The 16,994-nt window shown below is 45.8% G+C and overlaps 1 protein-coding gene across 2 annotated transcripts in view; it reads left to right on the forward strand.

The window, feature by feature from the left end:
• Positions 1-16,994, forward strand: part of MAP3K15 (mitogen-activated protein kinase kinase kinase 15) — a 233,833-nt gene that overhangs the window by 73,137 nt on the left and 143,702 nt on the right. For both annotated transcript variants that reach the window (XM_077294642.1, XM_077294643.1), the window contains exon 3: positions 6,053-6,076. In XM_077294642.1, coding sequence (XP_077150757.1) covers positions 6,053-6,076 — 24 coding nt within the window. The remainder of the gene's footprint in view (positions 1-6,052; positions 6,077-16,994) is intronic.

Here is a 16,994-nt window from a genome sequence, read left to right on the forward strand (position 1 = left end):
TACCAGCGTAAACGTAAAAAAAACAAACAGTACATACTTACATTCCGGTGTCTGTCCCCCGGCGTCTCAGCTTCTCTGCACTGTGTAAGCACAGCGGCCGGAAAGCAGAGCGGTGACGTCAGACGTCACCGCTGTGCTCGCTTTCTGGCTGGCCGGCGCTCACAGTGCAGAGAAGCTGAGACGCCGGAGGACAGACACCGGAATGTGAGTATGTACTGTTTGTTTTTTTTTTTACGTTTACGCTGGTAACCAGGGTAAACATCGGGTTACTAAGCGCGGCCCTGCGCTTAGTTACCCGATGTTTACCCTGGTTACAAGCGAACACATCGCTGGATCGCTGTCACACACAATGATCCAGCGATGTCAGCGGGTGATCAAGCGACGAAATAAAGTTCCACACGATCTGCTACGACGTACGATTCTCAGCAGGATCCCTGATCGCTGCTGCGTGTCAGACACTGCGATATCGTAACGATATCGCTAGAACGTCACGGATCGTACCGTCGTAGCGATCAAAGTGTGACTGTGTGACAGTACCCTAAGGCTTTGTAATAACCAATGAGGAGTCACCCACAATTACTGAAAGATAGTGCTTGTGCAATGTATGGCTTATGAGTTCATTAGTTTACCAGCCAACATTAGGAGGTAACCGCACACTCCCATCAATCCTGGCCAACTTCAGAACAGTGCTTCCAAGCTCATTAGACAAGAGCGTGTAAGCATTGCGCATAGTCTGCTGTTTAGCAATGGTGGTCGGCCTCCAAGGCAACAACTGTAAACAAAAGAAAAAAATTGTTAAAGGGAAGGTGCCATCCAAAAAAATTTTTTTGCAGCAATTGTAAAAATGTAAAGAATTAATGTTTACATTTTCTTAAAAAATATTATCATTTGTTTATAATTTAGTAAAATATGAAAAATAATTTGAAAAGTTTTGGAATTTCCACTTTTAAACACTAGGGGGAGCAGCTGCTGAAATTTCAGAAAAACCTAGTGTACAACTAGCTCACATTACTGCACTGCAGTAATTATGGGCGGAGTCTGCTGACATGTGTGATGTCTCCTCTCCTTCCCTTCTGGGTGTCTGCTAAGGGATAAGGGAGGATGATATTCAGGAACCCAGTGAGCAGCCATTTTGTTGGTGACTGCAGAGTAAGGCTGCCGTCACACTATCAGTATTTGGTCAGTATTTTACCTCAGTATGTGTAAGCTAAAACCAGTAGTGGAACAATTAGAGGAAAAGTATAACAGAAACATATGCACCACTTCTGTATTTATCACCCACTCCTGGTTTTGGCTTACAAATACTGAGGTAAAATACTGACCAAATACTGCTAGTGTGACCGCAGCCTTAGGCTACTTTCACACTAGCGTTGTTTGCAATACGTCGCAATGCGTCATTCAGGAGAAAAAAAACGCATTCTGCAAAGACGGTTGCGTCGTGTTTTGGCGGACCGCCGCCACAAAAAAATGTTACATGTAACTTTTTTTGTGCGTCGAGTCCAACATTTTCGACCGCGCATGTGTGGCCGAAACTCCGCCCCCTCCTCCCCGGACCTTACAATGGGGCAGCGGAAGCGTCGTTAGACTGCTTCCACTGCCCACGTCGGGCATTTCTTTCACAGCATGTGTCGGTACGTCGGGCCGACGCACTGCGACGGGCCTGTACCGACGCTAGTGTGAAAGCAGCCTTATACTGACAAGTAGACAGTCACCGAGGATGGCAGGCAGCAAGGATTCTGGGAGATATGTGGTGGAGGGAGCAGGGTGACAGCAGCACAGAGTATTTCAGGAGAGCAGTGTGCTGGTCTATGGGGGGCACCCTGTTTAGTGCGCGGAGCAGCCAGGGATTGTACACAGAGCACTGTCTTTTATACACATGGATGGACCGTCTCCTCAGAAATCCAGGAAACATTTCTGCGGATTGATGGCCTGTTCTGATCCAGACTTTGCATGCAGACCCCATTCCCCTCCTCAGATCCTGACTTCTCCATCCTGTCCTGGCGATGTGTGAAAGCGAGGCGACAGGCGCAGTCTGGGGTGACGCTGGGAAGGAAATGTAGCCATATAGTAACGATAAAAATGAGACTCCTCTTCAGCTGCCTCACCAGCCTTCCCCTGACTGCACCTAACTGGAGGTCATGCTGCCCCCTCTATTACCCCAGACCTGCGTGCAGGTGCTCAGCCACAACCACCCTATAATGGGTCCGCTTTCTGAAGATAATACTGCCATAGTGTTCTCACATAATACCGCCATATAGATCACACATAATACCGCCATATAGATCACACATAATGCTGTCCTATAGTTCTCACATAATACCATCATATAGATCGCAAATAACGACGCCATAGTGTTCTCACATAATACCGCCATATAGATCACACATAATACCGCCATATAGATCACACACAATACCATCAAATAGATCACACAATACTGTCATACAGTTCTCACATAATACCACCATATAGATCACACATAATACCGCCAGTGTTCTCACATACCGCCATATAGATCACACATAATACCTCCATAGTGTTCTCACATAATACCGCCATATAGATCACACAATACCGCCACATACTTGTCACAATGCCGCCATATAGATCTCACATAATACCGCCATATAGATCACACACAATACCACCATATAATTCTCACAATACTGATAAAGCATATTACCACCATACAGATCACATAATACCGTCATATAGATCTCACATAATGCCATAATACAGCATGACCCCTGCAGCTCCTGTTATCGCACGCATTGAGTTGTGTGTGCAATGGGGAAAGACATGCAGGGGGGAGAGGAGTGCATAGGAGAGGATTAGATACACTGTTCACCAGACAGTATCACACAGGATAGGATTAGATACATGGCTCAGCAGACAGTATCACACAGGAGCGGATTAGATACACGGCTCAGGCTACTTTCACACTTTCGTCTTTAGGGATACGTCACAATGCTTCGTTTTGGAGAAAAAACGCATCCTGCAAAGTTGCCTGCAGGATGTGCTTTTTCCCCATAGACTTACATTAGCGACACATTGCGACGTATGGCCACACGTCGCATCCATCGTGCGACGGATGCGTTGTGTTTCGGCGGCCGCGACGCGCAAAAAAAAGTTCCATGTAACTTTTTTTTGTCCGTCGGTTCCGCTTTTTCTGCCCGCTCATGCGCGGCCGGAACTCCGCACCCTCCTCCCCGCTCATCACACTGGGTAGCGGATGCGTCGTAAGACTGCATCCGCTGCCCACGTTGTGCTAAATTTAGCACAACATCCGTCGGTACGTCGGGCCAACGGTTTGCGACGGCCCCGTACTGACGGAAGTGTGAAAGTAGCCTCAGCAGACAGTATCACACAGGAGCAGATTAGATACACAGGTCAGCACAGTATAGGATTAGATACACAGGTCAGCATACAGTATCACACAGTATAGGTTTAGATACACGGTTCAGCATAGTATCACACAGTATAGGATTAGATACACGGCGCAGCAGACAGTATCACACAGGATAGGATTAGATACACGGCTTAGCAGACAGTATCATACAGGATAGGATTAGATACACGGCTCAGCATAGTATCACACAGGATAGGATTAGATACACGGCTTAGCAGACAGTATCATACAGGATAGGATTAGATACACGGCTCAGCATAGTATCACACGATAGGATTAGATACACGGCTCAGCATAGTATCACACAGTATAGGATTAGATGCATGGCTCAGCACACAGTATCACACAGGATAGGATTAGGTACACGGCTCAGCAGACAGTATCATACAGGATAGGATTAGATACACGGCTCAGCATAGTATCACACAGGATAGGATTAGATACACGGCGCAGCAGACAGTATCATACAGGATAGGATTAGATACACGGCTCAGCAGACAGTATGACACAGGAGAGGATTAGATACACGGCTCAACATAGTATCACACAGGAGAGGATTAGATACACGCGCAGCAGAAAGTATCACACAGGATAGGATTAGATACTCGCGCAGCAGAAAGTATCACACAGGATAGGATTAGATACACGGCTCAGCATAGTATCACACAGTATAGGATTAGATGCATGGCTCAGCACACAGTATCACACAGGATAGGATTAGGTACACGGCTCAGCAGACAGTATCACACAGGATAGGATTAGGTACACGGCTGAGCAGACAGTATCATACAGGATAGGATTAGATACACGGCTCAGCATAGTATCACACAGGATAGGATTAGATACACGGCGCAGCAGACAGTATCATACAGGATAGGATTAGATACACGGCTCAGCAGACAGTATGACACAGGAGAGGATTAGATACACGGCTCAACATAGTATCACACAGGAGAGGATTAGATACACGCGCAGCAGAAAGTATCACACAGGATAGGATTAGATACTCGCGCAGCAGAAAGTATCACACAGGATAGGATTACATACACGGCTCAGCATAGTATCACACAGTATAGGATTAGATGCATGGCTCAGCACACAGTATCACACAGGATAGGATTAGGTACACGGCTCAGCAGACAGTATCACACAGGATAGGATTAGGTACACGGCTCAGCAGACAGTATCACACAGGATAGGATTAGATACACGGCGCAGCAGACAGTATCATACAGGATAGGATTAGATACACGGCTCAGCAGACAGTATGACACAGGAGAGGATTAGATACACGGCTCAACATAGTATCACACAGGAGAGGATTAGATACACGGCTCAGCATAGTATCACACAGTATAGGATTAGATGCATGGCTCAGCACACAGTATCACACAGGATAGGATTAGGTACACGGCTCAGCAGACAGTATCACACAGGATAGGATTAGGTACACTGCTCAGCAGACAGTATCACACAGGATAGGATTAGATACACGGCGCAGCAGACAGTATCATACAGGATAGGATTAGATACATGGCTCAGCAGATAGTATGACACAGGAGAGGATTAGATACCCGGCTCAACATAGTATCACACAGGAGAGGATTAGATACACGGCTCAGCATAGTATCACACAGTATAGGATTAGATGCATGGCTCAGCACACAGTATCACACAGGAGAGGATTAGATACACAGCTCAGTTAGTATGACACAGGAGAGGATTAGATACACGGCTCAGCACACAGTATCACACAGGAGAGGATTAGATACACAGCTCAGTTAGTATCACACAGGAGATGATTAGATGCATGGCTAAGCAAACAGTATCACACAGGAGAGGAGTAGATACACAGCACAGTAACACACATGGGAGGAGATAACTGCTCAGTCAGCACCACAAAGGAGAGGATTAGATTCCCTCTCCCCCCTCCCCACTGATACTTACTTCACGGCTCCCGGCTGAGTCCTTCTCCCTCCCGTCCTTGGTCTCCTCCTCCTCCTCCTATGACTGCAGGGCTCCTGTGATTATCCTGGTAAGCTGGAGCTCACAGCTGCAGTGTGAGCTCCAGGAAGATGGCGCTGGTCTCCTGCCTCTGCCGTGCTGTGGACGGCTCAGGGGGCGTGGCCAGACACAGAAGAAAGCAGCTTATAATGGTAGGTATAGAGTCGGCTCCCGACCGCAGCCTCCTATGCCCTGGGCTGCCGTAAATGCAGAGTGTAAGTGACGTGCAGCTTCACTTACACTCCTGCAAAGCAAAATGGCGGCGCCCAGTGGCTGAAAAAAAAATTAATAATAAAAAAAATGTTAAAGTTAAAAAATGTAAATTTGTATTAAAAATAATTGTTTATATAAACAATCATTTTTAATACAAAAAATAAAATGCGGCACCTTTCCTTTAATATCTCAAGACCTGCTGAAAATTTCAATAAGAACTAAATTGCAAAATTGCTTCTATTTTTCCTTTATGAAAATGGAATAACCTTTTAATGAAGTTTGCAATTGGAACACTGGAATAATGGCAGCTAATATAGTCATATAAACTAAATTCAATAACACAATAACCAGTTCTAGGACTTCTGTCTTTAAGTTATTAACAAATATATTGGCTCCTGAGTTTGTCAACTTTTGCTTCTTTTTTAGGATATGGTGGCTCAGAAAAACACAGTGAGTATGAAAATATATTTATATTTTTTCAAAGGTTATGGCTGAAACAAGTACAATAGATATTGTACCCAATAATATAATATTTTAATTTGCACAATTTTCAAATTTATATTTGTTTGTGTTAATAAATAAGATTTTCTTGAAAAACTAAAAAAATAAAAAGTCAATCTATGAATGCCAGAATTAAAAGTGATTGCTTTGCGACCGCAAACTAATCATGAGAAATATTATAGTTGTGCACCCTGCACATTGATGCCCAGTAACAATTGGGTGGGATGTGCTGCAATTCCCTGCACAGCCAGGTGGCATGGAGCAGTGCCTTCCATCCATACTCAGAATGGCGGGGATCTCAGAGGTCAGCATATCTTAGTGAGGTATTAAAAGGTTTTTAACATTATCCTCATTTACCATCCTAGCATAAGAAATTACTAATTTTTAAAAATTGGTAAACCTATTTGTACTATTGATATGTGTTCATACTAAATACAGTGGGTGAAATAATTATTGAACTTGTCACCAATTTTCTAAGTACATATACTTCTAAAGGTGCGATTGATGTGAAATTCTCACCAAATGCCAGTAATAACCCATCCATCCAATCCACACAGGCAAATAAATCAAACCATAGATGTCCATGCATTAAATTACTGTTTATACTCGAGTATAAGCTGACCCTATTAGCCAAGGCACCTAATTTTACCACAAAAAAACTGGGAAAACTTATTGACTTGATTATAAGCCTGGTATACATTGTCCCTTCATCCCCATCCTGGTATGCATGACTGCTTCATCCCTATCCTGGTCTGCATGCCCTCTCATCCCCATCCTGGTATGCATGGCCCTCTCATCCCTATCCTGGTATGCAGGGCCCTCTCATCCCCATCCTGGTATGCATGGCCCTCTCATCCCCATCCTGGTATGCAGGGCCCTCTCATCCCCATCCTGGTATGCATGGCCCTCTCATCCCCATCCTGGTATGCATGACCCTCTCATCCCTATACTGGTATACATGACCCTCTCATCCCTATACTGGTATACATGACCCTCTCATCCCTATACTGGTATGCATGGCCCTCTCATCCCTATACTGGTATACATGACCCTCTCATCCTTATCCTGGTATGCATGGCCCTCTCATCCCTATACTGGTATGCATGGCCCTCTCATCCCCATCCTGGTATGCATGGCCCTCTCATCCCTATACTGGTATACATGACCCTCTCATCTCTATACTGGTATGCATGGCCCTCTCATCCCTATACTGGTATACATGACCCTCTCATCCCTATCTTGGTCTGCATGCCCTCTCATCCCCATCCTGGTATGCATGGCCCTCTCATCCCCATCCTGGTATGCATGGCCCTCTCCTCTCATCCCCATCCTGGTATGCATGACCCTCTCATCCCTATACTGGTATGCATGACCCTCTCATCCCTATCCTGGTATGCATGGCCCTCTCATCTCCATCCTGGTATGCATGGCCTTCTCATCCCCATCCTGGTATGCATGGCCCGCTCATCCCCATCCTGGTATGCATGGCCCTCTCATCCCTATCCTGGTATGCATGGCCCTCTCATCCCCATCCTGGTATGCATGGCCCTCTCATCCCTATCCTGGTATGCATGGCCCTCTCATCCCTATCCTGGTATGCATGGCCCTCTCATCCCTATCCTGGTATTCATGGCCCTTTCATCCCTTATGCTGGTATGCATGGCCACCTCTTCCCTATCTTGAAATGCATGGCAACCTCATCCTTATCCTGGTATGCATGGCCTCCTCATCCCTATCCTGGTATGCATGGCCCCCATCAGAAAAACATTACAAAAAATAAACCATCTTACTTATCTTCCTGCGCTCCTTCGCAGCGTCTTGTCCCGATGCCAGCAGATGATTTATGCTTGTAAGCAGTGCGTGACAATGACGTAATGTGCTGCTTACAAGCAGAGGACAGCTGCCGGTATACTCACTGCTCTCCACACAGTCCCACACAGGACTGTGTGCGTGGAGAGCAATGAGTATTCATTGCTATTTAGTAGCGGGCACAGTAGCAGCAGCCGCTGGCTTCTCTCAGCTGACGGGTGTTTACGTTTGCCCACTACTTAAGGGAATGAATATTCACTGCTCTCCTTGCCCATGGGAGTGGAAAGAAGTGTATATCCATTTCTCTTAAGTAGCATATCTTCAGAGAGGAAGAGAGCTAGAACTTTAGTGCCACCTATTGGAAGGTAGCAATCCTACAAGTCAATGTTGACCCTTTAACGAGCCTTGTCAGTGCAGTGAATATTCATTTCTCTTTAGCCACGGGCACAGGAGTTAGCCGCAGCAGCCGGCTCCTGCCTCCTGTGACCCGCTGCTCCGCCGCTTTCGCTCTCCTTCTATCCTGTGGGATCATCACTTGAGTATAAGCCATTGGGGGCTTTTTCAGCATAAAAAATGTGCTGAAAACTGGGCTTATACTCGAGTATATACTGTATGTGTAATACTGAGAAATGACACAGGGAAAAAGTATTGAACACTTGCTGAAATTTGTACAAAAACCTTTGCTGGTGATGACAGCTTCACGACGCCTTCTGTTTCGAGAATCTAGTCACCTGCATTTCTCAGGTGTGATTTTGGCCCATTCTTCAACACAAACACTCTTCAAATCCTGGAGTTCCCAAAAGCTTCTTCTGTGAACTCTGAGCTTTAGTTCCTTCCATAAATTTGGCTGGGCCACTCTAGCAACTTTATTTTTTTTGTTTCTCTGAAACCAATTGAGAGTTTTGTTTGCTGTGTGTTTGGGTCATTGTCTTGCTGAAATGTTACCCCTCATTTCATCTTCCTCATTCACTGTTGGCATGATGTTTGCATTGCCTTGTTGCCTTCAAACATGTTATATATTATGGCATCCAAAGAGTTCAATTTTGGTCTCAGCTGACCAGATTATATTTTCCCAGTATTTCACAGGCTTGTCTAAATATTGTTGAGCAAACTTTAAACGCGATTCTACATGCTTTTTGTTCAGCAGTGGATTCTTATGTGGTGAGTGTGCATACAAGCCATGGAGGTTGAGTGCACTACTTACTGTTTTCTTTGAAACAATTGTACCTACGGATTCAATGTCTTTCTGTAGCTTTCCACGGGTGGTTCTTGGCTCTTGGACAACTCTTCTGATAATTATTTCTACTCTTCCATCTGAAATCTTATGGGGAGCATCTGGTTGTGGCTGCTTTATGCTGAAATTATGTTTTTTTTTTACACTTCAGTATTTTGGCCCCAATAGTGTACACTGGAACCTTCAGTAATTTAGAAATTCTTCTGTAACCAATGCATCAGTATATTTTGCAACAACAAGGTTGCAAAGTTCTTTAGACAGCACATTGATTTGCCCATCATAGGATGTTTTTTGTGTGGCACCTTGCAAATGAGACACCTTTTTATAGGCCATCAGTTGAACCAGCTGATATTATTCTTCACTAGGACTGCGTTCTCATTACTGATAGATTTTATCTGGTGTCATGACTTTCCACCTCTTTCTTACTGTGTTCAATACTTTGTCCCTGTGTCATTTCTCATTATTACACATAACTTACCGTATATACTCGAGTATAAGCCGACCCGAGTATAAGCCGACCCCCCTAATTTTGCCACAAAAAACTGGGAAAACTTATTGACTCGAGTATAAGCCTAGGGTGGAAAATGCAGCAGGTACCGGTGAATTTCAAAATTAAAAATAGATACTCCATACCGTTCATTATGGCCCCATAGATGCTCCACATAAAGCTGTGCCACATATAATGCTCTGCACCGTTCATTATGGCCCCATAGATGCTCCACATAAAGCTGTGCCATATATACAATGCTCTGCACCGTTGCCCCATAGCTGTGCCATATAGTGCTCTGCACCATTGCCCCATAGCTGTGCCATATAGTGCTCTGCACCGTTACCCCATAGCTGTGCCATATAGTGCTCTGCACCATTGCCCCATAGCTGTGCCATATAGTGCTCTGCACCGTTTCCCCATAGCTCTGCCATATAGTGCTCTGCACCGTTTCCCCATAGCTCTGCCATATAGTGCTCTGCACCGTTTCCCCATAGCTCTGCCATATAGTGCTCTGCACCGTTGCCCCATAGCTGTGCCATATAGTGCTCTGCACCGTTGCCCCATAGCTGTGCCATATAGTGCTCTGCACCGTTGCCCCATAGCAGTGCCATATAGTGCTCTGCACTGTTGCCCCATAGCTGTGCCATATAGTGCTCTGCACCGTCCATTATTGCCCCATAGCTGTGCCATATAGTGCTCTCCACCGTTGCCCCATAGCTGTGCCATATAGTGCTCTGCACCGTTGCCCCACAGCTGTGCCATATAGTGCTCTGCACCGTTGCCCCATAGCTGTGCCATATAGTGCTCTGCACCGTTGCCCCATAGCTGTGCCATATAGTGCTCTGCACCGTCCATTATTGCCCCATAGCTGTGCCATATAGTGCTCTGCACCGTTGCCCCATAGCTGTGCCATATAGTGCTCTGCACCGTCCATTATTGCCCCATAGCTGTTGCTGCTGCTGCAATAAAAAAAACACATACTCACCTGTCTTGCTTGCAGCTCCTCGGCGCCATCTTCCCGGCGTCTCTCTGCACTGACTGATCAGGCAGAGGGCGGCGCGCACACTATATGCGTCATCGCGCCCTCTGCCTGAACAGTCAGAGCGGAGAGACGCCGGGAAGATGGCGACAGCGCCCGGCGTGTGGAACGAGGGAAGGTGAATATGACATACTTACCTGCTCCCGGCGTCCCGCTCCTTCCCCCGGACAGCTGGTCTTCGGTGCCGCAGCCTCTTTCTCTGTCAGCGGTCACCGGCACCGCTTCATTAGAGAAATGAATAGGCGGCTCCGCCCCTATGGGAGGTGGAGCCGCCTATTCATTTCTCTAATGAGCGGTCCCACGTGACCGCTCAGGGGAAGAGGCTGCGGCACCGAAGACAGTGTGACAGGCAGGGGGAGCGCCAGGATCGCCGGGACTAGGTAAGTATATGACAGTGCTCACCCGCCGACCCCACCACCGATCATGACTCGAGTATAAGCCGAGAGGGGCACTTTCAGCCCAAAAATTTGGGCTGAAAATCTCGGCTTATACTCGAGTATATACGGTAATTCATGGACTTCTATGGTTTGATTTCTTTCCTGTGTGGATTGCATGGGTTGTTACCGACATCTGGTGAGAATGTCATGTCAATATCACCATTGGAAATATATTTATTTAGAAAATTGGTGATGGGTTCAATGCTTATTTCACCTGCTATATAATGTTATTTACAGACTTACCTCTCCTTGCCTTTGCACCGCATGCGTCGGCTGTCATGTGTCACTGCTTGGTTTCAGTGAGCATACGGACACATGTGGGGATTCCCTAGCAACCAGGCAACCCCCACATGTACTTATGCTGGCTATCAGATGTAATTCATTCAGCTGCGGCAAGAAAAACTAAAACTCCGAGCACTAAAAAATACTCAGAGGACCCCCGAGCATGCTCGATAAATCTCGAGTAACGAGTATATTCGCTCATCACTATTAAATAACCCTAGCAACTTAGTCATCAACTCCTTATTGAGGTTTTTGTATACCTCAGCAGGGATGCCGTCAGCCCCCGGAGCCTTCCCCTCCGCCATGGACGCCAAAGCCCCCCTCAATTCCTCCTCTGAAAGTGGCCCATCTAACCAGTCCCTATCTTCAGTGCTCAATTTAGGCAAGTTTGCTTCCCCTAGAAACCTATCCATTTCCCCTTCGACCTGCTGTACCTGTGAGGAGTATAGCCTACTATAAAACCCCTTAAAAACCTCCAAGATTTGTTCCCCCTGCGTAACCACACTTCCATTCTCTAATTTTAAGGCATATACATGTGCCGAGTCTCACTGTGCAGATGCCACCACAGAAAGCAGATGTCCTACTTTTTTGCCCGCCGCATAAAAAGCTTCCTTTTGAAATGCCCTCACCCTCTCCGCCTTACGCAAATGTAGTTTATTTACCTCCTCCTGAGTGACCTTCATGCGTTTCTGTGTGGCTTGTGAACATAGATTACTCAAAGCTTCCTCCGCTGCCTTCAATTTCTCCAATACTGCTTTATCAGAATTTCTAGATTGTGTCTTGATACGTCTCTGAATAGAATCCCCCTTAAGTAGGCCTCCATAGTGCGCCAAATAACAAGTTGCGCTGCACTACCCTCATTAAGTGTAAAAAATTCCCCTATCTCATCCCCAAACTTTTCCATATCCAGGAGTTATAACCAGAAGGGAATAATTTTCCAACCCAAACCCACATTATTCCTCGGACAATTTGCAGTGTCACCACTAACGGACTATGGTCCGATACTACTCTGGGCATGTATTCCACCCCTTTACCAAATTGTCCATCCATTCATTTCCCAAGGCTAAATCAATACGGGACAGAGAGCCATAAGTTGTCGAGTAGCAGGAGAAGCAATACTTATCTACATTCCGTACTCTCCATAAATCAGTCCAAGCTACTTCCTTCAAGTAACTACCAAACGCTGTCTCTTTCCCTTCTCTCCTCAACAGGGCATGTCTTCCCTTATCCAAGTGATCATTAACAATATTATTGACCTCTCCTTCTACAAGTAAAGGGACCCCTACCCACATGCCCGATATGTCTAAAATTTCTTGCAGCTTTTTCCCAGAATATGGTGGAGGAATATACACCGACACAATACACAACATTCTGTTAAAAATATTACACACTACAAACACGTATTGCCCGTCATTGTCTATCACCACCTCCACCTCTCCAAACGGAGTGCTTGTGCGCACCAGGATTGACACCCATCTGGCGCATGATACGCCTTCCTCACCCATCTTCTTTGCAACCCAACTACTTTTTCCTTCACCAAATGTGTTTCCTGAAGGCATATCACCGAGGGTCTCTGCTTCAAAATATACTGCTGTATTGCTTTAGGTCTTGTATTGTTAGATAGACCCCTGACGTTCCAACTCAAAATTTTAACCCTTCCTCCCATCATATTCATTGACCTCAGAACTTTGCCTCCATTCCCCCCCAAAACCCTCCCCCCCACCACCAACCACTCCCCAATTTTACATTATTACAACTCAACATAACCAATCCCGCCAACTTCCCCGACCCACTTCCCACAGGAATTGTATGAACCCTTTATGTAAATACCTCGCCCTCTCTATACGAGAAAGAGGTACGCTTTCCTACCACCTAGCAATTATAATAAAGGTCCGAAACTCCGGACACTTATCTACTCTCCCAAGTAACCCTTCAAAATTTTGTCTCTCCCGCCCACCATTATTTAAGCAAAATGTCTGGTGCACCCCCGAACGTAGTTATCTGAACTCAATCCTTCCACAATATCATAAGACATCTGTTATATAGCTAAACCAACTTTAGCATTTTCAATAACATTTAGCAATCAACCACTGTCCCACAATTATGTGGAGCTGTCTTCAATGCCTCTTCTCTGCTCCAATCCGTTTGGCGTTTTGATCTTGCCAATTTGTTGCCTCCTCTGGGTTCTGAAAAAAGTTCACCCCTCCCAGAGCCACCACCCTTAATTTGGCCTCGTAATCTTCTCATAACCTCTCCAAATTTCATCCTGAGCTTTTGAACTGCTGCGGAGTAGTCAGGGTAAATGGAAATCCGGTTACCATCAATGGTTGTCTTCCATGTCTCTGGCCTTTCTAAGTAGAATGTCACGATCCCGATAGTTCAGGATTTTGGCCAGGATAGATCTCGGGGCGGATCCGGGAGGCAAGGGTTTAGATGGCACCCTGTGTGCCCTTTCCACCGCAAACAATTTAGTAAGGCTGTCTCCACCCACTTTTGTTTTTTGCCATGTCTCAATATAGCCTGTGGGGTTGTTTCCCTCCACTTTTTCGGGCACCCCAGTAATTCTCAAATTATTCCTGCGGGAAAGGTTTTCCAAGTCATCAGTTCCAATTCAGTGATACGTTTGATATATATATTTTTTTCTCCCTTTTTAACAATTCAGCCGCCTGATCCTCCGCTCCCCTCACACGCTCCTTCACCGTCTCCACTTTCTCCTCTACTCTATGCATAGCGGAACGAAAAGTAGCCATTTCGCCCTTGAACCCCTTTCTGACCTCAGATGGGATAGTACGTTCGAGGTCAGATCCCCTGCTTTGATGCAGGCTCCGGCGGTGAGTCCACATCAAAGTCTGGACATACCAGCTGTTTTGAACAGCTGACATGTGCCCGCAAAAGCGGGTGGATTCGCGATTCACCCGCCGCTATTAACTAGTTTAAATTACGCTGTCAAACGCTGACAGCGGCATTTAACTAGAGCTTCCGGCCATCGGGCCGAAATGAGCCCATCGCTGATCGGGGGGTCAGCGATGCATCGGCATGACAACCAGAGGTCTTCTTGAGACCTCTATGGTTGTCGATGACAAATTGCTGTGAGCTCCACCCTGTAGTCGGCTCTCATAGCAATGCAACAATTCTACTACATAGGAGCGATCTGAGCTTCGCTCCTGTGTAGCAGAGGCAATCGAGTTGTGCTAGCTTCTAGCCTCCCATGGAGGCTATTGAAGCATGGAAAAAGAAATAAAAAATGTTTTAAAAAATAAAAGTTTAAATCACTCCCCTTTTTGCCCCATTCAAAATAAAACAATAAAAAAATCAAATATACACATATTTGGTATCGCAGAGTTGAGAATCGCCCGATCTATCAATAGAAAAAAAAGGATTACCTGATCATCAGCTCGGCGCTCAAAAAATAAGCCCTCACCCAACCCCTGATCACGAAAAATGGAGATGCTACAGGTATTGGAAGATGGCGCAATTTTTTTATTTATTTTTTTTAGCAAAGTTTGGAATTTATTTTCATTACTTTGGGAAAAAAATAACCTAGACATGTTTTGTGTCTATGAACTCGTAATGACCTGGAGAATCAAAATGGCAGGTCAGTTTCAGCATTTAGTGAACCTAGCAAAAAAGCCAAACAAAGAACAAGTGTTGGATTGCACTATTTTTGCAATTTCACCGCACTTGGAATTTTTTTCCCGTTTTCTAGTACATGACATGCTAAAACCAGTGATGTCGTTCAAAAGTACAACTCATCCCGCAAAAAATAAGCCCTCACATGGCCTTATTGACGGAAAAATAAAAAAGTTATGGCTCTGGGAAGGAGGAGAGCGAAAAACAAAAACACGAAAATACCACGGGTCATGAAGGGGTTAATCCGTCAACTTGCACTGTCAGAGTGGTGAGTGCTTTTTTGCAAAATATCACTGCTGAGAAAATGTCTTTACGAGTCGGCTCATTCACAACAGCTTTACCCTCACTCGTTATCTGCCCACTGGGCACAAGGGCTTGCGGGGCCTCAGCCATGTGTGACATGCCTCTCTCCTCAGGTACCTTGTCAGCACGTGCAGGGATCCGCTGGGTCACACTCCTGTCCAGTGCCTGGGAACGCTCCTCCATCAGCTTTCCTGGGTCGCTCACACCCTCAGCCTCCTTACCTCCAGCTCCCAACCACAGCTTCTCTGATCCCTCCATCCTGGTGAACGTCTCCAGCTTGGAGATAACCTCCATTTTCCTCCTGTATGCGGCGCTTGCTTTTGCCGCCTCCTCCTCTGCTGACTCAGCTCCATCCGTCCCCATCTCCTTCTGCCTCCTGTGCGTCATCTGGACTTCAGGTACCGGCACCTCCAGGCTCCACTTACTCCCCGCACTCATGGGCACCCCGGCAGCTGTAGCAGGCATTTGGTGGCGCCCCCGAATGGTCCTGTATACCACGTGGCAGCGGGAGAGCTCTTTCAGGCGTCATCTCACATGCTCCGCTAGGCCCTCGGGTATCATTTTAGTCAGTATAACGGTGCTGACCTTACACTATCTGTAGGTTACTGTGCACACTCCTGCTGACGGATTCACTTTTAATATCCCCTTCGTCTCTTCACCTGTGATCGATTTTTGGAGCCGGACACTCGGCTCACGCTCACAGCAGAGTTTGATCTGAGTGTCCATAGCATATTGCATCCGATACTCTCGCATCTTATGCCATACGCTAAGGTGACCTCGGCCTTATACTGTCTATTGCTGGCTGCAGAATGAGGTAACAGTCGCCACTTTATCTTTATGATAACAGATGTATTGAGGGCATGATTTTGCTGCCCTTACTACTACATAGGTATGATACGTCCTTATCCTGCTTGTGTTGGTGCAGCTTTTCTCTCACACTGACCAGCACTTCTGCCCATACAATGGCTGCTAGTGGAGGAACATGTGACCAGACCTGCCCTTCATCCTCCTCCAATAGAAAAGCAGCTTTCTCATGCAAGGTTTTCAATTGGACAACTTTTAGCTTTGCTCCTAATACTTTCCTTGGGGTGTACACATTTTGGCAATATGGTCTTGAAGGAGTTTGTTAGGAAAATTACCTTTCTGGGTGTGCAAAATATCATATTGCTTGTTTGCAATCAATGACTTGCATTTGTGGGAGTATGGCAGTATTTTGTAGTGTGGTATCCCAAAACTACATGTTTTCTATCAAATGATTTATACTGAGCACCCTGCAAATATCATGCATTATTTCCTATATATTTAATGTAAGGTACCATTTTTTTTATTTCATCAACTAGTCTTCAGCTGCTTTTCCCAGTCTCAGACTGTGTGACACAAGCAGTCAGTAATCTTGGCCATGAACTTCATTCTGTTGCTCTTTTGAGCCGGTGACATCACTTGGCATGGCAGCGGTGTCGGCCTGTGTCCTAGGATCACTCATCCATCAGGCCTCGTTCTGACGTGGCCCTTTACTACAGTTTCCATTTTAGTTTCTGATCTAGTGCCAAGAGTGAAACTTCAGAACTGGAGCAATTGTTGGTCACAGCACAATGTAAAGACAAGTCATTTATAACTATAGCTCCATAAAATAATATAATGCT

This window comes from Ranitomeya variabilis, chromosome 3, assembly GCF_051348905.1.
Source record: "Ranitomeya variabilis isolate aRanVar5 chromosome 3, aRanVar5.hap1, whole genome shotgun sequence".
Classification (NCBI taxonomy): Eukaryota; Metazoa; Chordata; class Amphibia; order Anura; family Dendrobatidae; genus Ranitomeya; species Ranitomeya variabilis.